This window comes from Aotus nancymaae, unplaced genomic scaffold (assembly GCF_030222135.1).
Source record: "Aotus nancymaae isolate 86718 unplaced genomic scaffold, 86718_ANA_hifiasm-v0.15.2.pri h1tg000072l, whole genome shotgun sequence".
Lineage (NCBI taxonomy): Eukaryota > Metazoa > Chordata > Mammalia > Primates > Aotidae > Aotus > Aotus nancymaae.
The window spans coordinates 4266700-4289442 of NW_026988487.1; the positions used below are offsets into that span (position 1 = coordinate 4266700).

Here is a 22743-nt window from a genome sequence, read left to right on the forward strand (position 1 = left end):
TCTCATCTAGAGAGGATCTAGAAAAGGTAGGAAAGAAAATGAAATAGGCCGGGGGCGGTGGCTCACGCCTGTAACCCCAGCACTTTGGGAGGCCGAGGCAGGTGGATCACGAGGTCAAGAGATCGAGACCAACCTGGTCAACATGGTGAAACCCCGTCTCTACTAAAATGCAAAAAATTAGCTGGATATGGTGACGCGTGCCTGTAATCCCAGCTACTCAGGAGGCTGAGGTAGGAGAATTGCCTGAACCCAGGAGGCGGAGGTTGCGGTGAGCCGAGATGGTGCCATTGCACTCCAGCCTGAGTAACAAGAGTGAAACTCCGTCTCAAAAAAAAAAAAAAAAAAGAAAATGAAATAATTCACTAAATGGGTCTAGATTAACCAATCCTTTAAAGAGCCTAAAACAAATTGTTTTCTTTTGTTTGCTTGTTTCTTTTTTTTTTTTGAGACGGAGTTTCGCTCTTGTTACCCAGGCTGGGGTGCAATGGCACGATCTCGGCTCACCGCAACCTCCTCTGCCTCCTGGGTTCAGGCAATTCTCCTGCCTCAGCCTCCTGAGTAGCTGGGATTACAGGCACGCGCCACCATGCCCAGCTAATTTTTTGTATTTTGAATAGAGACGGGGTTTCACCCTGTTGACCAGGATGGTCTCGATCTCTTGACCTTGTGATCCACCCGCCTCGGCCTCCCGAAGTGCTGGGATTACAGGAGTGAGCCACCGCGCCTGGCTCTGTTTGCTTGTTTCTTTTCTGACATGGGGTCTTGCTCTGTTTCCCAGGCTGCAGTGCAGTGGTGAGATCATGACTCAGTGTAGCCTCCAACTCCCAGGGCTCAAGCAAATCTCCCACCATAGCTGAGACCACAGGTGCACGCTACCACACCCAGCTAATCTTTAAGTTTTTTGTAGAGATGAGGGTCTCACTATGTTGCCCAGGCTGGTCTTGAACTCTTGGACTCAAGCAATCCTTCTGCCTTGGCCTCTCAAAGTGCTGAGATTATAGGCATGAGCCACTGGAACCAGCTGAACTGTTTCTTAATAAAATATTTGCATGAAAACTAAATTCAAAAAGGTCATTCACGCCTGTGTGGGAAACTCAAACAATGGCCAATTCTGCTGATAACTGGAGTGAAAATGAGAGTAGGAACGGGATTAAAATAACAAAGAGTTACCAAAAGAATGGAAGACAGCAAGTATTAAAAAAAAATCAGACCAGAGGAGAAAATGAACAGGAATATTTTTGACTAATATGTAGTTATACATCTGGTAAAAACATTTTAGAAAATGATGGACAGCATATATGGTGGTGGTTCCACAAGATACTACTATTATATTTTTACAATACCATGTGTATGTTTACATACACAAATACTTATCATTTTGTTCCAATTATTTACAGTATTCAGTATAGTAACATGCTGTACAGGTTTCTAGCCTAGGAGCAACGGGCTATACCATATCGCCTAGGTATGTAACAGGCCATACCACCTAGATTCATGTAAATGCACTCTATGATGTTCACACAATGATAAAATCACCTAATGACGCATTTCTCAGAACATATCCCCATTGTTGAGTAATGCATCATTATACTTTTATAGAAAAGATTTTTTTTTTTTAAGTTGGAAGGTGTATAGAATAAATGGGGGCAAATATCTACCAACAATGATGGGGAGGGAATACATGAAGATATCACAAGAATAGGTGTATTTTAGTCCACCACAATGACGTTAACTAGTGGAAATATTTTGGCTATTTGAGATTATTTTGGTTCCTTTTATTTGTACACTTCACTCAGTTTCCTAAGTTGATGACCAATTATTATACCTTGACTGATAAACTGGGGAGAGGTCTTCTGGGATCTGAACTCCCAAAGGATCTGTAAAGACATGCTCTGTGTAGACGCCAGTTTGGGAGATGTCCACGGTATCTTCAGCTGACCCCGCGTTGCCTTCTGTAGCTTCAGTTGCTTCTTCTGCTGTTGGAACATTTTCATCAACCTCACTATTTTCTGCTTCCATTTCTACAAAGTAAATAAAACACTAACTATTCCGAGTCTGGGCTTTTCTCCTCCAATTATTTCCCAACACAAACCCCTGTTATAGAACTCCACTCCATCTACCCACTCCTTCACACTGTATCATGAAATTGAGAATTCTTGATTCCATTTAACAGTCGTTACAGCATCTTCTTTCAAGTTCTTTCATCCTTGTTACTTTAAGATCTAAATTAAGTCCACAACCAGGCATCTGAGGGTAGCCTTGTACTCTAGAGAGATGTCAGGTAAAGAAAAAGGATATACCTGGTGGTTTTTCCATCACTGGAGAAGCACCATTGGTACTAGGGGAAGTGGCAGCTCCTGTCACACCTTCTGCAGAACAACCAACCACCGTGATGCCTCCTAACAGACTGTCTGTCTCTGCTGAGCTGTTGCTTGTCATGCTTCCACATAAAGATGTTTTGTCTACCTGACCAGATTCTGAAAGATCTTCTCCTGCAGGGTAGTCTGTTTCTCGTGCACCTGAAAAATAAATCTTCTTGTAACGGCAAAGTAAACTTCTATAAATAACATTTTCTTCACTAAAACAATTACAGGTTTGAAATGAGAGTATGCAGGTGAGATGTAGAGCTACTTGAATACAGGTAGCCTTAAATTTATGTAATCAAATCTTCACAATATGGGAAGGTAACTTAAAAAATTAAGATAATACTTCTATTAACACAAGTGCAAATAACCATGAAAATGTCAGAAATGAAACTTCTGTTCTTTTTTTTTTTTTGAGACAAAGTCTCACTCTGTCACCCAGGCTGGAGTACAGTAGTGCAATCTCAGCTCACTGCAACCTCCGCCTCCTGGGTTTAGGTGATTCTCTTGCCTCAGCCTACTGAGTAGCTGGGACTACTGGTGTGAGCCACCATGCCCAGCTAATTTTTGTATTTTTAGTAGAAATAGGTTTCACTATGTTGACCAACCTTGGTCTTGAACTCCTGGCCTCAAGTGATCCACCCACCTGAGCCTCCCAAAGTGCTGGGATTACAGGCATGAGCCACCACGCCCACCCAACTTCTGTTCTTAATGAGCTCCTCAACAGCCACAAAAGGTTAAAAACAATCTAATTATATCTGACAATGTCAGCCAACAAGAAATTCTATTAAATCATCAAGATTACTACTTGAAGTATAAGCTTCTATTACTGTTAAAAATTAAATACTCCAAGTATATACAGTGACTTAGATATTAGTAAAACATTTAAAAACTAGGCATTTATAATATAATGTCAAATATTTATAATACAAAAATAAATCTCATTTAATTTAGAAAATTGTTTTATTTATATCACACTAAAAACTTTTGTTGCAGTAAATATATATATAAAAACAAAATTTGCACTTTAACCATTTAAAAGTGTGTAATTCATTTGGCATTAATATTTACAATATTGTATAGCCATCACCACTTTTTTTTTTTTGAGACAGACTTTCACTCTTGTTGCCCAGGTTGGAGTACAATGGCACAGTCTCTGCTCAATGCAACCTCCGCCTCCCAAGTTCAAGCAATTCTCCTGCCTCAGCCTCCCAAATAGCTGGAATTACAGGGGCCTGCCACCATGCCCAGCTAATTTTTATATTTTTAGTAGAGATAGGGTTTTATCAGGTTGACCAGACTAGTCTCGAAATCCTGACCTCAGGTGATCCACTCGCCTTGGCCTTCCAAAGTTCCAAACTGTTGGGACTACAGGCGTGAGTCACCATGCCAGCATTTTTTTTTTTGTTTTTTTTTTTTTTTTAAAGACAGGGTCTTACTCCTGTTGCCCAAGTCAGAGTATAGTGGTGCAATGACGGCTATTGAAGCCTCGACCTCTCAGCCTCAGCTATCCTCCTGCCTCATTTGTTGATGTTTTGTGGAGACGAGGTCTCGCTATATTGCCCAAATTGGTCTTGAACTTCTGGGCTCAAGCAATCGTCCCACCTTGGCCTCTGAAAGTGCTGGGATTACAAGTACGAACCTTCATGCCTGGCCTATTTCTAAAGCTTTCCATCATCTCACACAGAAACTTTACCCATTAAACAATAACTCCCCATTCTTATCTCCCTCACTCCAGCCCCTAGTAACCGCTAACGAATTTCTGTCTCTATGAATTTGTCTATTCTAGATACCTTATGTAAGTGGAATCATACAATATTTGTCCTTTCGTGTCTGGCTTATTTCCTTTGGCATAGCGTTTCCAAGGTTCTTCTGTGTTACAGCATGTGTGAGAACTTCTACCTATAGTATAACATACTGTATACTTAAAAATTTATTAAGAGGACTGGCCATCCCAGTACTTTGGAAGGCCAAGGCAGGCAGATCATTTGAGCCCAGGACTTCGAGACCAGCCTGGGCAACATGATGAAAACCTGTCTACAAAAAGTATAAAAAACTTAGTCAGGTGTGGTGGTATGCGCCTGTGGTCCCAACTACTCAGGAGGCTGAGCTGGGAGAATCACCTGAGCCCAGGAGGTCATGGCTGCAATGAGCTGTGACTGCACCACTGCACTCCAGCCTGGGCAACAGAGTGAGACTCTGTCTCAAAAAAACAAAAACAAAAATGTGTTAAGAGGGTAGATCTCAGGCTGGGCATAGTGGCTCACGCCAGTAATCCCGGCACTTTGGGAGGCCAAGGTGGGCAGATCACTTTAGGTCAGGAGTTTAAGACTAGCCTGACCAACATGGTGAAACCCCATCTTTAGTAAAAACACAAAAATTTAACCAGGCATGGTGGCAGGCACCTGTAATCACAGCTACTTGGGAGGCTGAGGCAGGAGAATCACTTGAACCTGGGAGGTGGAGGTTGCAGTGAGCTGAGATCGTGCCATTGCACTCCAGTCTGGGCAAGAGAGTGAGACTCTGTCTAAAAGAAAAAGGGTGGGGGTTGGGGGGTAGATCTCATATTAAGTGTTTTTACCACAACAAAAAAATAAAACATAAAAAAGAACTTCATTCCTTGTTGTGGCTTAATAATATTTCAATGTGTGGATATATCACATACACCTCTTTAATTTTTAAACTAATGTTTTAACATCACATAATGTTTAATCCAAAACTTTAGAAGGCCTTTCCTTATTAATTAATCCAAATAGTCCTCTGGCTCCCAGTTATCTTCTCATATTACCATTGTTTTATTTTATTCACAGTATTTTTCACTACCTAAAAATACCTCCTTTATTCAATGGTTTTCAGTTTGTTTTTTAATCTTCCCCAACTGGAACATAAACTTTATGACAACAAGGTACAGAACTGCATCTTCAGCTACCACATCAGTGCCCAGCAGGTAGATGGTGTGGATGGAGGGGAGGGCAGAGAAACTCATGCCTCATTCTTACCCGGCACACTTGCAATGCACAGAACATGAGAGTTGCAAACAGTGAAACTGTCTAGGATGTTGCCAGGTTGAACAGCATCAATAATAAGAACTTTTGTAGCCGAATGAGTGCTGGTACAGATCCAGACTAAACTGGATAATTCTTCTTGATTTTTTAACTCCTTCTGCTGTTCCTGTATAGACAAGGATGGAAAATGTTTAAAATGATATGTATGTGCAAATATTCATAAGGTGGTGCTGTTACAGTAAAAGGCAATACTATTTCGAATTTATTTTCAGATTATTTGGAAGGTTAAAAATACAACCACTGATACGTTTTGGCTGTGTCCCCACCCAAATCTCAACTTGAATTGTATCTCTGAGAATTCCCACGTGTTGTGACAAGGACCCAGGGGGTGGTAATTGAATCATGGGAGCTAGTCTTTCCCATGATATTCTTGTGATCGTGAATAAGTCTCATGAAATCTCATGAGTTTATCAGGGGTTTTCGCTTTTGTTTCTTCTTCATTTTCTCTTGCTGCCATCACATAAGAAGAGCCTTTCACCTCCTGCCATGATTCTGAGGCCTCCTCAGCCATGTGGAATTGTAAATCCAATTAAACCTCTTTTTCCTTCCCACTCTCGGGTATGTCTTTATCAGCAGTGTGAATACGAACTAAAACAACCACCTATCAATATTAATTAGCAGATGAAAAACTAGCAGTTAGGCTGGCACAGTGGCTCCCAGCACTTTGGGAGGCTGAGGTGGGAGGATTCCTGGAGGCCAGGAGTTTCAGACTAGCGTGGTCAACATAGTGAAACCCTCATCTCTACAAAAAATAAAAGAATTAGCCAGGTGTGGTGGTGTGGGTGTGTAGTCCCAGCTACTCGGGTGGCTAAGGTGGACGGATCACTTGTGCCCAGGAGGTTAAGACTGCAGTGAGCCATGATCACGCCACTGCACTCCAGCCTGTGTGATAGAGCGAGACTCTGTCTCTAAACAGCAACAACAAAACTAACAGGTAAAGCAGAACAATGATAAACTCTTCTATTATCTTGATCACTGGAGTGATTACACAGGTGTATAGATTTGTCACAACTCTGACCTATACCCATTTCAAGTGCACACTTTATTGCATATAAATTATACTTCAATAAAACTGATTTTTCAAAAGAGTGCTGAGGGACAGTAAGCCAGGGAATAATTATTCCAGTTAGAAGCTGGACCCAGAGGTGAATTTTGGACGAAAGCATTAAACAAATAGTCTCATAAATCAGGTCAAATGTTAGTACATACACTTACCTTCAGTTCCTGATCTAACTTATCTAAACTACTCTGAGAGGCACTTCGCTGTTCACTGCCTTCTGTATCCAAACCAGCAACATCCTTGTAAAATACACTTGCTCCAACAACAGAACCACCATCTCTGGTCTTCCCACCAGATAAATTGACTCCAACAGCACACCACAGCTTCTCAGGTGAAAAAGAAAAGAATATTAAGTCTAGATGTGTTTAGAATTTTTCACCTTTTCTTAAAATAACTGATGTTGTAAATACAGGTCTTTAATGCAGTCTAAAATTATAAAAGAACAATAACACCACCATAGAAATAACACTTACACTTTTTTGGTTTTAGAAAAAAAAACTACCCAGAGTTTAGGAAATATCTCCTTTAACTTCACAATGAACCTACCTTCATTGATGTATCTTTTTCATCTAGAGGTCTGAGATAGACAGGTACAGGTAAATTTTTCATCTTATTTTCGCCTTGACCATTGGTTACCTAATAATGGTGGAAGGAGGAGAGAAAAAGGCACATTAGTAAACCTCGTCAAAAGTGACTTTCTTACAGATCCACTGAAACATGGGCAACCACTGCTGTTATTTACTCCTTGAAATCAAGTTCAAGTTGATTTTGCTTTTTTCTTTCTTCCCTTTTTTTGGGGGGCGGGGGGATTGCGGAGGGAGAGGGTTGCTTTACTGCCCAGACTGGAGTGCAGTGGCTCGATCATGGCTCACCGCAGCCTCAACCTGCTGGGCTTAAGCGGTCCACTCCCACCTCAGCCTCCCAGGTAGCTGGGACGACAGGAAAGTGCCACCACACCCAGCTAATTTTTTATATTTTTTTGTGGAAGCAAGGTCGTGCTTCTGTTGCCCAGGCTGGTCTCGAGCTCCCTGAGCTCAAGCCATCCTCCCACCTTGGCCTCCCAAAGTGTTAGGAGTACAGACATGAGCAACTGCATCAGCCAATTTTGCCGTTCTCATTCAAAAACCAGAAAAATCAAGTTGAGTAATTCGATAAACAGGATACAATGGGAGCTCAAAAAGCAGCTCTAATTAACACATATGTGCCCATATGCACACGCATGCATGTTTGTACACAAACATGTGAGTCCTTTGGAGGTAGGAATTATGGAGTAGATAGATAAAGTTCCTGAAGACTTGAACTTAATTTTAAATGAACAGTTTGAAAAGTTCCATGTCAATGATTTTTTAAACAATGATGCTAGTTTTTTAAAAAATGAAATCTTCAAATATTAAACCAGAATTGCTCTGGTTACAGCAGAGTGGATACCTCAAACTCCATGCACTTAGCCACCCTTTATCGACTCCTCCTCTCCTCACAGACTCAGAGCATTTCATTTGAGTTCTACAGCTCTAGAAAACAGCCTGAAAACCACCACCCTCCATGCTTAAATGTGTGCCCAGTCCATGCGGCTGAGATGAGCAGAATGGGGATGTGTACGGTGAATCCTTCATGCCCAGGCACACTCATCTCGCCCTGTTATTTCCTGCCGGATCCTCTTACCACACACACATATTACCTGTTTGTACTTCTGAGGCAGACTCCAGCCAAATGCCTGCACTCTACCATCTTCCTTCTGAACATGTGCTTTTACCTGACGATACTGCTCTCTTTTTTGTTCTCTGCGTGAGGCTAAACTAGCTTCAGTTCTAAAAGGAAAAAAGATTTCCCTTTTTAATTAAGTGAATACAACAACGGTTTTATCTCTCCTCTGTCACTAAAACAGCAAAAACAAAAAGGATGATTTCAAATTAGTTTATTCCAACTATCACAGCTCCTTAAAAAGTGTTATACTAGGCTGGGTATGGTGACTCATGTCTGTAATCCCAGCACTTTGGGAGACGGAGGTGGGTGGATCACCTGAGGTCAGGAGTTCGAGACCAGCCTGGCCAACACGGTGAAACTCAGTCTCTACTAAAAATACAAAAATTAGCTGGGCATGGTGGTACACACTTGTAATCCCAGCTACTCGGGAGGCTGAGGCAGAATTGCTTGAACCTGGGTGGTGGAGGTTGGCAGTGAGCCAAGATCGAGCCATTGCACTCCAGCCTGGGCGATAAGAGCAAAACTCCGTCTCAAAAAAAAAAAAAAAAAAAAGGCTGGGGGGGGTGGTTATACTAAAGCTGGTCTTTTTAAGTTTGTGCAGTGAATTCAGTGCCTAAGCTTTAAAAGGTTAGCAAGCAGCTTTGTTATATTAAATTGAAAAATCAGCCACCAAATTTCTAGCCAGTTTCAGATGCTGGCCATATGAAAGGGGAAAATTCTTAAGTATTTTTGGCTTTTTGTTGCTGTTGTTCATTCAGCAAATATTTACTGAGAATATCCTAATACTAGAAAAAGTGCTAGAAGTGATTTAAAAATTAAGTAAATCAATATCTGCTTAGGAAGATTAATATAGGTTAGATTTTAGATCCCATTAACTTGTTTCAGAAGATAAAAATGCAAACTGACTTGGTAAACTTTGGAGTTATAAGGTAAAATATCATTAAACGGATTTTGAAAATAATTTGCCATTCTTTTGGCTATTAAAATTTTCATAAGATGACTTGCTATGTATATATACCACAGTTAACAAATCTACCTATATGTCAGATACTTTACAGATAACTGTATAATTGGATCCAAACACTTTTGAGATAGGTTATCAGATTAATTTTACAGACAAAGAAACTGGGGGCTGATAGGTTAATTTGCCCAATTGTTTGTACCTAATGAGTAGTAAAGTCAGGATAAAAAACCAGGTCTTTTGTCACCAACAGAAATGTTCAAACATTTAGGATAAAGTCTCAATTATCTCTAAACGCCTTTAACATGTCTATTAATAGGTATTTATCAATGTTATCATACCAGCCAAAATAAGGTATTTAAAAAAATTCCTTCTCTTTTATAAAAACTGAAATGCAATTTTCATAAAAACTGTTAACTACAAGTAATTTACTTGAAGGCAGCCGAGTTACAGAAATGATTTTTTATAGATTTATCTGAATCCTTATAGCTAATAAGAGGCCAAGAATATTCTGAATTATTAACTTATTTAGAGCATAACCATTAATCTGGAAAATACTTACTCTTCACTAAGGAAATCAAAGGCTTTGGACTTATCACCAGGGAGCTGAGATATGGTACTGCTTCTTTTCTTGACGGAAGGAGTAACATGAGAGGTGGGTGCATTGTACTTCAGATTAACAGGTGGTTCAGGCTTCTTAGTCGTATTACTTGAGGAGCTGAAAAGTCGGCTGAAACTAAAAGAGGAAAATGTGTCTGTGTGTCACATGTAGTGTGAGGAACAATCCTTGACTTTCCACGAACTTTTATGCTGAGAAAATTTCAGAGCACTTTTACAAAGCAATGAGTTAGAAATTGCCAAAAAAAAGTTTTTGTAGTCACACGATGCAGCCTTAGCAGTAACTCACAGCCAAACTCAGACATTCAGGGAAGAGAAACTGTTGCTTAGAATTGCAGTACCTGTTCCTTAACTAGCAATTTCCATAATGAAAACAAGAAGCTCTTAAGTAGAGGAAATATTTCCTACTGAATAAATAATATAAATTAGTTTTTTTGCTAGCTCCTTCTTGGTGCAAGGTAAGAATGATTGTTAAACAGCAAGGTTATGGCTTCGTGATGTGAACAGACGCTTAGTATGCCAGTTCTAAAAATAGCTTATTATAATCAGGTACTAGAACACATATTATCATGTCAACACACATCTTACACATTTTCTGATTAAGCTCAATTTAAATAACTACTTTCAGGTCATCTTTTTAAAAAATTGGCACTTCCATTAAACAGCAGATTCACCAAAAAAGGGTAAGTTTTAATCACAGTAAACATATAGTACTTCTGGCACAAACATACTTCAAGCCCAATACATACACAATACTACTCAAACCCTACAGGCACTCAATTTTTCATCTTCACTTCGTCAAGTTTCTTACAATCACAAAACCAGCCCATCAGAAACTTAATGGGGATCCAGGTCATTATCAAGTCTATGAATAATTCCCCATTATTTTAATTTGGCAGAGGATTGCAACAAATGCATAACATGATGCAGCTTACGATACCATATTTTTTGTCCCTGAGAACAGCCTTACCGAGTTGGCACACTATATATTAAAAAAAAAAAAAAAGTTCAGTTTTGCTACTTAACCCTTACCGGTAGTTTAAAAAAAAAAATGAAGGAAAGAAAATTGACATAAAATCATTCTTGGAAATAAATTTTGATTGTAATTATCTTGTTTCAAAGTGCTGTCTAAATCTTTGTTTTTCAATACTTACAACTGCCAAATGCTTGACCTTTTTTTTTCCTGCATGGCTGGATTTTCTCGTGATGCCCTACATTCAAAAAGAAAAGAAAAATACGTTATCAGTGAGGTATCCTACCTTTCTTTCTGAAGAACGAGAGATCCAAGAAGTTCACGGGATACGCAGAGGAGAGTCAACAATTAAATTCAATAAATACTGTAGTTACCTTGATCTACCATGTGTCAGTCAATCTGCTAAAAATAATTCTACTAAGAGAAATAAAATATCAACCCTCTCTCAAAGAGCTTAATCTACCAAGAGAGGATTGTAATAAGTGCTAGACAGATAACCAACATGCCAGAATAATATTTAAAAATTTTTATTGAAAAGATACCCTCTTTCCTTTTTATTAAAATATTGCCTTGTAAATTCCCACCTTTACATAAAAGTCTCTATCGTCTGTACTCACAGCTGTCACAAAATAGCTTGAAACTTTAGCATTCTGAGGGGCTATTTTTCACAAGACTAAAACTTTTCCATCACTGAAAAGAGGACCACAGCAGAGAAGAGGATAAACTGGATTGACAGGTAATTCAACACAATTTCAGAAAATAAGACATTCCAAATTGATTTATAAGGTGGTAGGGATTCTGACATCATAATCAGAGTTCCCCTTTCACTACTTTTTTGTTATGAACTAAATTAAAAACATTCTTTAATTCAGTGAAGAAGCTAAAAGTAAGCTACTATTTCCTTCAACTTGTTGACTACCACTTGGCTGCTGGAGTTAAAAACAGCAATGAAGAGTGAAGTCTGGCCAGGCACGGTGGCTCATGCCTGTAATCCCAGCACTTTGGGAGGCCGAGGTAGGCAACTCACTTCAGGTCAGGAGTTCAAGACCAGCCTGGCCAACATGACGAAACCCTGTCTCTACCAAAAATACAAAAATTAGCTGGGCATGGTAGTGCACACCTGTAAACCCAGCTACTAGAGAGGCCGAGGCAGGAGAATTGCTTGAACCCAGCGGGTGGAGGTTACAGTGAGCCGAGATCACGCCACTGCACTCCAGCCTGGGCAACAGAGCAAGACTCCATCTCAATAAATAAATAAATAGAAAAGTGAAGTCCACTTTCAGTTTTTTAAATATTTACTTATTATTTATTTGATATCCACCAAACACTGCAGTTAAGAACACACTTCTTAGTGGGTTAGTTTTCTTGTTCAATAAATATAGATTGGAATACTGATCCTCCTTATGGGCAGTTATAAGCAATTACAATTATAGCAAATTGTAAAATAATATGTTACACAAAACACTTCATTTCACTATGACATTGGTAAAGGGTATATAAACTGTGAAATAAATGATGTAATCAAAAGGAAGTAAAAGTTGGCAATTAGAGAATATGTTCATAAACTTAAAAACAACATGTCAATGTATACTATTATTAGTAAATCTGATATGACAATCCAAACTCAAAAAGATGGGTAAATTAGGGGGCAAATCTACCCCCTCATTACAAACTCATTACAAACTTTTCAGGGGCTCTTTCTAAATTAAAGAAACACTATTACTGAGACTATGACCATTAGATGGCAGCATTAGGGGAGATTTAAGATTCAACTGACTGAAAGATACCAATGGAAGGGTGTACTTTGCACGAACAGTTAGAAAAGAGGGAAAGAAATCAAGCAAGAGTATTTCACAGAAAGACCTGGAGTCAAAATAATTTATTTTTCTATGTTGCATATGAAATTTTGATCTTTTCCTGACATTACCAGAAAAGTAGTATTGATTTCTATACTTGAAAAATGACCATCATTCCTAAGCAACAATAATTGCCTTTTAGAGGTCATGGTAACATCCTCTAAGATCCCTTGCTAGCCCAAAAAGCACCTCCTTTGATCACATTCTGTTACGAATTCTGAGTGTTACTTTAGAAAGTCTCTCCTAGTAAACAGAGAAAGGGGTTAGATCTCACAGGGCAGGACTTTAGTTCCAAATGAAGGAATATTCGAACCTACAAAATAATAGTAGGAAAATAATGAAGTTCTTATACAAACCGAATCATCTCTGTCCATCGAACAGCTTCCTGAAGCTCCATCAATCTCTCTTTATACTGGTTTCGCTCCATGAGAACACGGGCCATTTCTACTCTAGTAAACCGTTTCCTCTGGGCTGTGGGAATATCACTCTATAATGACAAGAAAATGACAGATCATTCTGGAAGCTTATATATGTCTTGGTGTTCAACTCAGAGTTATGCAAAGTCTTTACATTTTAAAATATTCCTTAATTTATAATCTAATAGATCATTTAAAGAAAAATGCCCTTATACAAACAAAATCACCAAGGAGATTTATTTTTTAAATTACTTTTTAAAATATAGTTTTTGAGACAGGGTCTTAATTCTGTTGCCCACTCTGGAGTGCAGTGGTGAAATCATACCTCACTGCAGCCTCCAACTTCTGGACTCAAGCAATCCTCCCACCTCAGTCTCCTGAGTAGCTTGGACTACAGGTAAACACCAACATGCCCATAACTGCTTGAGGCCAAGAGTTCAAGACCAGCCTAGACAACATAGTGAGACCCTGGCTCTACAAAAAATAAAATTCAATTAATAGCCAGGTAGGGTGGCATGCACGTGCAGTTCCAGCTACTTGGGAGGCTGAGGTAGGAGAATCACCTGAGCCCAGGAGTTCAAGGCTGTAGTGAGCTATGATTGTCACTGTACTCCAGCCTGGGTGACAGAGTGAGACTTCGTCTCTAAAAAATAGCAATAATACTAAATAAATATATATATATATATATATATATATATATATATATATATATATATAATGCAGATTTTAAACTAAAACCAAAATTGTTATCTACATAGATTTAATATGCTATTGTAAGTTTCACCTAAAAATGTTGCTCTAACATTATTTTAATTCAGGCTCTGTAACAATTGTCATTCAGAAAATAGTTATAAGTTAGGTCTAAAAGAGGTTCATTTATTTCAAATTACAAAACCATATACTACCTGAGGCCAGCATTAAGGGTAAACTTATTGCCTAGTTACTAAGGTACCCAACTATAAAAGCCGCTAAAATACCAACATAAGTGCAACAATCATATTAACCAGAATTACTCTTAGAGAGAATAAAGTATGTGAATATAGAGTAAGCATAAGGGTAAGACCTCAAAGGAGCATGGCTCAAGTCAACATCCTATAGGGCTTTCATTATCCACATTTTGGATCAAAGCTGAAAGGTTTGGGACAGCAAGGAAGAGGCTAAGCTTAGCCCTTAGCAGTCCTCCTTTGTTGTTCTGTTACAGAACTGGGGCCTCTCAATAAAAGTTTAACAACAAATGATAAATATCTTGAGTTTGCAACACAGCAAGCCCACTACTAGGTATGTACTCTGGAAAAGCTACTGCTCCTGCCCACCTGGAGACTTGTACTGTAATGTTTGTAACAACAGCATTGTAAAAAGTTGAGACAAACTAAATATTCCTTCACAGGAAAATACGTACATAAATTGTAGACTATTCATTCAATGAGGTATCATAAAGTAGTGAACACGAATGATAACTACAGCACTATACTACAACACAGATGAATCTCAAAAACATGCCACTGAGGAAAAGCAGCATGTCGCCAAGACTAAATATAGTATGAAATACAAAAACAGTAAAAACTAAGCCATATAAACATATGTAGTATGATAAAATTACTTTTTTTAAGTTAAACAAATGATAAATATAGGATAGTAGTTTTCTCTGCAGGGGAGGAACACAGAATAGTTCAATGTTGAGTAATGTTCTAATTATCAGATTAGGTGGTAAGTTCACAATGTTAATCTATTATGATTCATAACCTGCATATCTTACATGCTTTTGTGTGTATCATTAAATAAGATATTAAAAAACGGAGATTAAAGGGGTACCAAATGATCATTTTGTCCAAAACAACCATGTATCTTAAGTCTGACCTTTGACCTGCAAACATCTGTTACAAGAATGATTATGAGGCTGGGCTTCGTGGCTCACACCTGTAATCCCAGTACTGTGGGAAGCTGACAGGGGGTGGATTACCTAAAGCCAGAAGTTAGAGACCAGCCTGGCCAACATCACAAAACCCCGTCTCTACCAAAAATACAAAAAATTAGCCAAATTAGACTTGTAGTCCCAGCTCCTCAGGAGGCTGAGGCACAAGAATGGCTGGAACCCAGGAGGTGAGGGTTATAGTGAGCTGAGATCGTGCCACTGCACTCCAGCCTGGAAGACAGACTGAGACTCCATCTCAAAAAAAAAAAAAAAAAAAAAAAGATTAGGAGTATGCTAAAGATATTTGCAAGAAGCTCATATTTATTATTTTGTACTTACGTATATTCACAACAATATGAACTAATTGGCTAGTACTAAAATTCTAGACTTCATCTTTTTATTTAATACTATTAAATAATTTTTATTATTAAGCTTTAATATTTCTAAATCAAAATTTGAAACAAAACAGCAACAACAACCAAAAACCCCAAAATGTCCCAGTTGGTCCTTAAACTTGAACATGCAAATACAGGTAAAAGCACAGAGCCACAGAGGGAAAATGAGCATAACGCATGGAGCTAGAAAGTTCAGCCATCTGGATACTATGTAGAAGCATGAGCCATCCTATTCATGACCATAAACATGGGTTCTGACTGTTAAAAATCTTTACAGTATTATATCCAAAGCTTACTTAGAAAGATCTTCCTGAAATACCAAAACATGGGAAGGTAAGAAAAGAAGTCCAAAATTGTAAACCTACATCATCGTCATCTTTTGCTTTTTGCCTTGCATCTTCAGCTTCTGCCCGAGCTCTAGTGGGGAAAAAAAACCAAACATGTTATTTTAATTGAGCTCATCTTTTCAAGAAAATAAAATAAAATAAGAGAGTAGGTCAACATTTTAACTACCACTAAAGGATTATTTTTCTTTTCCCAAACAGGGTATTTAGCCACCTTCATTTGGTAGAGTGTCATTATATCATAGCATTGTTTTCAAAAATAAACAATTGCATGATACAAAACTTTTCTTATTGTCAAAACAAAGATGTTTGAACAGTTTCTAACTCTTTTTACATCATCATATACATAAAAAATGACAGTATTTAGATGACAGGCTAGTAACGGGCAGGGCCTGCTCACAGCAGAGACAATGGGCTGGAGCACTTCGCCCTCTCCCAGGCAGTTCTTGGCCTTCCAGGCTTGAGTGGACAGAAGGTCTCAGTCTCAGGGTTACATGTGTAACCCTTTGTGGCATAACTGGCCAAGAGTTTGGTTTAGAACAACATGGTTAAAACTTACTTCCTAAGCTCTTCCTCCAATTCTTTGTTCTTTTCCTCTAGCTTCAGTTTGGCTTGTTTCACAGCCTCCAATTCCCCTTGCAGCACATCTTTCTCACAGGTCAGTTCATCCACTTTTGCTATCAAATCATTCTTCACTATGTTCAAAGCATTTCTAAGAAACAATGCATTTCAACTGCATCATTACAAGTAAATATTCTTTCCATCTTTCAGCTATTCCTTTGTAGACTAAAATAACTGTACAATCATAAAGATGAATAATTTAATACTTCAAGACATTCTACCTGATGTTGCTTGTAGATAAATGCAAAAAGAACACAAAGAAACAGTCTAAGGTTTTACTCTTCTCATTTATCAAATGAATAAAACAAGATAGACCATCAATTACTAAAAGTGGGAAGATCAAATTTTAAAAATAGCATTTATAAGGTTACTATTGTTATAATTCCTGAGAATATATTACCCAGTCAATAAAGTAAAATTATTCACTAATGTTATTTTTAATAAATAATGAGAAAACAGTCTAAATTGGAAAGTCAAGACAGTCTAAGCTGAAGAAAAAAATCTGAGATCTAATTTCTTTGGGTATAGTGTGCATAGGACCTTATTATAACTGCATTCTGTCTTGTATATACACAGATGTTTCAAAGTTGCTCTGACACAACAAACTGACAAAGGAACCCAGTCTGCTTTTCCACATGACTGGGGATCTGTCCTCTAAATGTGCCTGAGGGCTCAAGACTCCACAAATTGTACCCAAGAATAGACAGCTATGAAAGACAGCTCTGAAGAGGAAGGCTGCGTATACATCAAAACATCTGTGTGGAAATAAAAGAAACCCCAGGAGAAGAGATAAGAAAATAGACAAATGTCAGGGAGGGAGCAAAAAAAGTGTAAAACAAGGACAGATACAGAGCAAGGAAACATATCCATCAGGGCAATGTAGGTGCCAACACTGTGTGTGTGTGTGTGTGTGTGTGTGTGTGTGTGTGTGTGTGTGTACACTCAGAGGAGGGGAACAAGATGGGACAGGGAGATTCAGGGCAACGTAGGTCCCAACATTATGTGTGTGTGTGTGCATGTGCGCACGTGTGTGTGTACACTTAGAGGAGGGGAACGAGATGGGACAGGAAGATTCCATTAGTATGTTAAAATGATGAAGTGTTATTGACTTGTACATGAAGAAAATTCTTTATCTTCTGTTGCTAAAATTGCACATATACTTACTTGGTTTCCAACAGTTGTGTATTTTCTAATATAAGATTCTCAACTTCCCGACCCATTCCTATCAAAAGAAAAAAGATAAAGACTTTAAAAATAAATGTATCAATAATTATATACATTTAAAATATAAGCTGTAGTCACAAATTTTATCTTAGAAATTTTATCTGTCCTTTATTAATCTTATTTTGTCTATAATTTTATTTGATGTATCTACTTTAATAGATTATAAAATTATAAATAATTATTCATTACAAACAAGGCTAAAGATTTTGTTGGCCAATATTTTTTTAAATCTGGTCGGCTTGCTAGAAAATGTGGCAAATTTTTAATATCTGTTAGTCTATATTTTATTTCTCAGATAATATTTCAAAAGGATCAAGACTTTTCTACCAAATTCTAACATTCCAACATTACTTAGGGGAAAAAACAAAAGCATTAATATGAATCGAAATTGTTTCTAAATCACAGCTGATCTTGTAGGCTTTTGCCTAAAAATTAGACCTTATTAATAGAGAACAGACAGAAACAAGGCCAAAGAAAGACAGAACCCCAAGGCAGATGAAACCTTACCAAAGAAATTATGGTCTTAAAGCCCATGCATTCCATGTAAAGCAGAAACAAAGAACAAGAAATGTTTTACATAAGAAACAGCATGAAAACAGATTATTAATCTATAAAGTTTTATACATGATATGAAAAACATCTGGAATCACAATGTTATGATTTAATGCATAATGATGTGCAAAAGACAGAAATAAAGATGATTTCCTTCGTTCATGAGGATGCTCTCTGGTATACCTAAAAAATGATTTACCAATTATTTCTCACAAAAAAATTGAATACAGTTAGATTGAAAATCTTCAATCAATAATATAAACTTTCCTTCAAAGTGCCACCTATGAAATAATTATGTTCGGTTATCATTTGAGTGGCTGCCTTTGATCATGTTTGCCATTTTAATGACTAGTGTAAGATAGGCATGTAGAGCATCTAATTCAAGATCCAATGGAGTGGTCTTTACGGAGAAGAAAGCTATTAATTTGCTTCTCATAAGAAACTGAAAAAATGAAATAACACACTAGGGAATATCACTCAAAAAACAGAAAATCAAAACAAAGAAACCCACCACTCACTCATCTCAAGGAATTGCAAGCTAATAATGTTGGAAAATCACATACAATGGATGAAGTAATATTCATAACCCAAGTAAACGGGAAAGAAATCTTTCTAAAGAAAACTACATAAGACAAAGGAGTTAACATGTCCCTTTATTTTTAAAAAGGCAATTTTCAATGATTTAAAAATTACTTAAAACAAATACAGCCAACCTAGGAATGCTACAAATTCTGTGCACATGGACTCATATTTTGTCTATATTCTAATTTTCTCAAAGAGCAGGGTACTTACACCAGGAAGAATTAAATATCAGAAATAGTAGCTTACTTAATCATCTCCCTATATATTATCCACACATTGAAACCAAACCAAACAAAAATCACAAAAAAGTTTCCAAATTCTAAGTCCAAAATGATCTTTGGCAACATATTTGCTTTAAATACTACCTTTTTTTTCCTTTGTAAATACAATGGCTGGAATGTTAACTTTTTAATAAAGCTACAGAGACAGAAGAAATAAGAGTCTAGACTGGTTGAAAAAGTTTATATGATAACTATGTTTGCTATAAACTCTCAAGCACTTAGATAAGCGTGAAAGCTGAAAATATATGAAAGGCAAAAAAACAGCTGTGCAGAAAAAAATGATGAGAAAGCATTAGATGAGAACAGCAGCCAAGAACACCTAGCTTAAAAGCAGTAATATTAAAATATTCAAAATCATACACACCAGAATATTCCCCTAGGTAAGCAGCCCAAGAGAAAAATGAATGAGAATCTCAATTAGATTGTTTTCAGAAAGCAAGAACTAAACTCATTTATTTTAAAATGAGAGAGGAAACAAAGAAATTGAAAAGATGTAGAGAAATCATTAACTAAACACAATGAAGTCTAAATATTTATAAAAAGGAAAAAAATCAAAATGTGTACTATAGGAAAAACAAACCCTATAATATCGTTTCTAAAGTTTACATTAGCCAGGAAGACAGCAGACAAGACAGATATTCTGTAAATTGGAGGGTATGCAGGACATTTGTGAAAAGATACAAAGTCCTCAGTGGGTTTAGAAAATTCACTGTATGATCCATTTATTATCCTACTCGGCTTGCACGTCTTCAGGTGCATGTATATACTGCTACTGTGTCCTCGCCAAAATGTGACTCAGTCTGTTACACTGTAGTATGTTGTGAATTTCCTTGTACTGTACTTTTATTGTTAGTCTTCTTGCATCAATGATACAATAGCAACAACATTTTTTAATTACTGTTAAAAGATTAACTGGCAAAGTACAGAGTTTACTCTTAAGGGAAAACACCATAAAAAGTCACGAGGATACCAAATGGGAACACATGATGGTACCTCTGAGTCTGTATGAGACCGTGATGAAGTAGAAATAAAGCCTTTCCAAGATGGCCAAAAATAAATAAATAAATAAATAAAGTTTACATTAAATGTACACATTCCCAACTAAGAGTTATCTTAAAATATGGTTTATAAATTGAATATGTAACCAGTAGGATTATCTAAAATTTCATTTTGAAATGATCAATAAAAACTCTTTATTAGAAAAATATAAAGTGGCCTCATTTCTATTCAAGACTTTTTTGTCTTTTCTTTTTCTCAAGACTTGCCATCCAGTAACATCTATTCAAGACTTAAATGAAGCACAAACTTAGGTCTAATACATTTGGAAATTTTACTTATTAAAAACAAGCAAAAAAAAAACCTGTCTGGCAGTTTTTTAAATCATAGAAGTTTCATTTGGGTTTTAACACTGATACTCAAGTTAGTTCCATAGATGGGCTTCAGAGTTATATGGTAATCCCTTGAGAAGATGCACAATTTTATGTAGTTATATATGTGTATTTTTACAAAGGTACATTGCTCTCTTACAAATTCCCCTGTAAAGAATTTTTAATCTCAAAAGAAGAATCACAGATAAGTGAAACAACCCCCATTAGAACTACTTAGCAAGCCCATTCACTTAGTTGCTAAGTGCTAAATAAAGATGCAACAGCGAGCAAAGACACGGGTTGTCTCAGCCACACTGAGCTTATAGTCTGTCCAGGGAGACAGGTACCTAAAAAATGACAGTAAGTATGAAGAGCTGTATAATAAAATGCAGTGTCATGGGACTACATTTCAAGGACAACTAAGCTTTAATTAGGGGATCAAAGCAGATTTCCTGGAGGATGTATCACTTAAGCAAGGCAAGAAAAAATATATATACATATGTATATATTTACACACACACACATTTAGGAGAGGGAACAAACAAACCTTGGTGATTGGCTGTGAGGGAAAGTGAGAGGTGCAGGATGGGGAGCTATTCATTCACTGAGACAGTGGCTGTTGGCCCAAGAGCAGCCTTCGGGGACAGAAAAATAAAGATGACAAACTGAGCTTTACACATGTTAAACGTAAAGCCCTACAAGTCATCTTAGCTTAGGGGTCTAGTAGGCAGTTAGGAAATAATAGTCTAGGGCTTTAGAAAAAGATCTGGGATGGAGATTAAAACTTGAGACATGAAAACCGAGAAACAATGAGAGCAAATATGATTTCTCAAACAAAGTATCAGGCCTAGGACAGGAACGCTGATACCTGAAAGATGAGCAAAGGAAGCAGATCCTGCTAAGATGACTGAAAAGGTAGAGTCAGAGACAGGAAAGGACACAGGCAAGTTGCTATCACAGAAACCCAGCAAAGACAGTTTTAAATAAGAAAGCTGAGGGATGAGATACCAATCAGGATAAAGGAAAAATTGTTGAGATTATTTCTTTTAAATTATTAAAATCAGAAAAAGGTTGTGCTGGCGTGATGGTGCACACCTGTAGTCCCAGCTACTTGAGAGGCTATAGGCAAAAGGGTTCCTTGAGCCTAGGAGTTCCAGGACAGCCTACACAATGTAGTGAGATCTTGCCTCAAAAAAAAAGGGTAATCTAAGTACTGAGTCCATATATAATGATTAAAATTTGCTAAGTGCAATGGCACAATCTTGGTTCACTGCAACCTCCACCTCCCGTGTTCAAGCAATTCTCCTGCCTCACCCTCCCGAGAAGCTGGGATTACAGATGCCCAGCTAATTTTTGTAGTTTTAGTAGAGATGAGGTTTCACCATGTTGGCCAGGCTGGTTTCAAACTCCTGAACTTGTGATTCGCCCGCCTCAGCCTCCCAAAGTGCTGGGTTTACAGGTGTGAGCCACCACACCCAATTGGATATTATTTTTAATCGATTTAAAAGACCATAGTTATTTCTAAGTACTATGTGGCTTCTAAATACTTTATAAGAAAAGAAAAGTTTGGGGCCACCAACCTTAAAAGTTATATTACTCATTACTGCATTATGAGGTAACACAGTGTACAAATTATATTCAAAAGTACTTCATACTTAATACAAACAGGCAGCATAAATGAATTTTGTGGGGTGATGTATATTGATTCTGGTGAATTTTACTGTACTGAATATAAATTTTTAAATTTTTCTAACATTTTTTTCATCTGCCCCTCAATTTTGCCAGGGAGTTAGTTTCTTAAGCCAATTATGTCATAAAAGAAACTTTTCAGGTATAATTTGGTGTTAACTAAAATTAAAACGTAACATTAAATATAAAAATAGAGTATTCCTTAAGATTTAAACTTTCTTAGTCCTCCTTGAGAAATGCAATTCATTCAATTTCTTCCAAAGTTTTACTTAAACTTTAATGGTGACAATCCCTTTCTGTCTAACTATACATACTTACATACTTTCAATCTCTCTCTCTCTTTTTTTTAGTTTTGAGACTGAGTCTCGCTCTGTTGCCCAGGCTGGAGTGCAATGGCCCAATGTCAGCTCACTGCAATCTTCACCTCCCAGGTTCAAGCGATTCTCCAGCCTCAGCCTCCTGAGTAGCTGGGATTACAGGCCCGAACTACCATGTCCTGCTAATTTTTGTATTTTTAGTAGAGATAGGGTTTCACCATGTTGGTCGGGCTGGTCTCAAACTCCTGACCTCGTGATCTGCCTGCCTCGGCCTTCCAAAGTGCTGGGATTACAGGTGTAAGCCACCGCACCTGGCCTCAATCTCTCTTACTAGATATTTATTTATTTATTTTTATGAGACAGGGTCTGGCTCTGTCACTCAGGCTGGAGTGCAGTGGTGCAATCTAGGCTCACTGTAACCTCTGCCCCCTGGGTTCAAGCCA

The 22743-nt window shown here is 37.6% G+C and overlaps 1 protein-coding gene across 13 annotated transcripts in view; it reads right to left on the minus strand.

The window, feature by feature from the left end:
* SPAG9 (sperm associated antigen 9) overlaps positions 1 to 22743 on the minus strand; it is a 145435-nt gene that overhangs the window by 26616 nt on the left and 96076 nt on the right. For 6 of the 13 annotated variants that reach the window (XM_064367544.1, XM_064367543.1, XM_064367548.1 and 3 more), the window contains 13 exons: positions 19292 to 19303; positions 17453 to 17510; positions 16227 to 16379; positions 15689 to 15740; positions 12957 to 13087; positions 10926 to 10982; positions 9716 to 9889; positions 8167 to 8296; positions 7035 to 7124; positions 6644 to 6811; positions 5363 to 5534; positions 2301 to 2519; positions 1826 to 2021 (listed from right to left, as the gene is read on the minus strand). In XM_064367544.1, coding sequence (XP_064223614.1) covers positions 1826 to 2021; positions 2301 to 2519; positions 5363 to 5534; positions 6644 to 6811; positions 7035 to 7124; positions 8167 to 8296; positions 9716 to 9889; positions 10926 to 10982; positions 12957 to 13087; positions 15689 to 15740; positions 16227 to 16379; positions 17453 to 17510; positions 19292 to 19303 — 1612 coding nt within the window. The remainder of the gene's footprint in view (positions 1 to 1825; positions 2022 to 2300; positions 2520 to 5362; positions 5535 to 6643; positions 6812 to 7034; positions 7125 to 8166; positions 8297 to 9715; positions 9890 to 10925; positions 10983 to 12956; positions 13088 to 15688; positions 15741 to 16226; positions 16380 to 17452; positions 17511 to 19291; positions 19304 to 22743) is intronic. The other 7 variants (XM_012463573.3, XM_012463570.3, XM_012463571.2 and 4 more) reach the window with 2 other exon arrangements.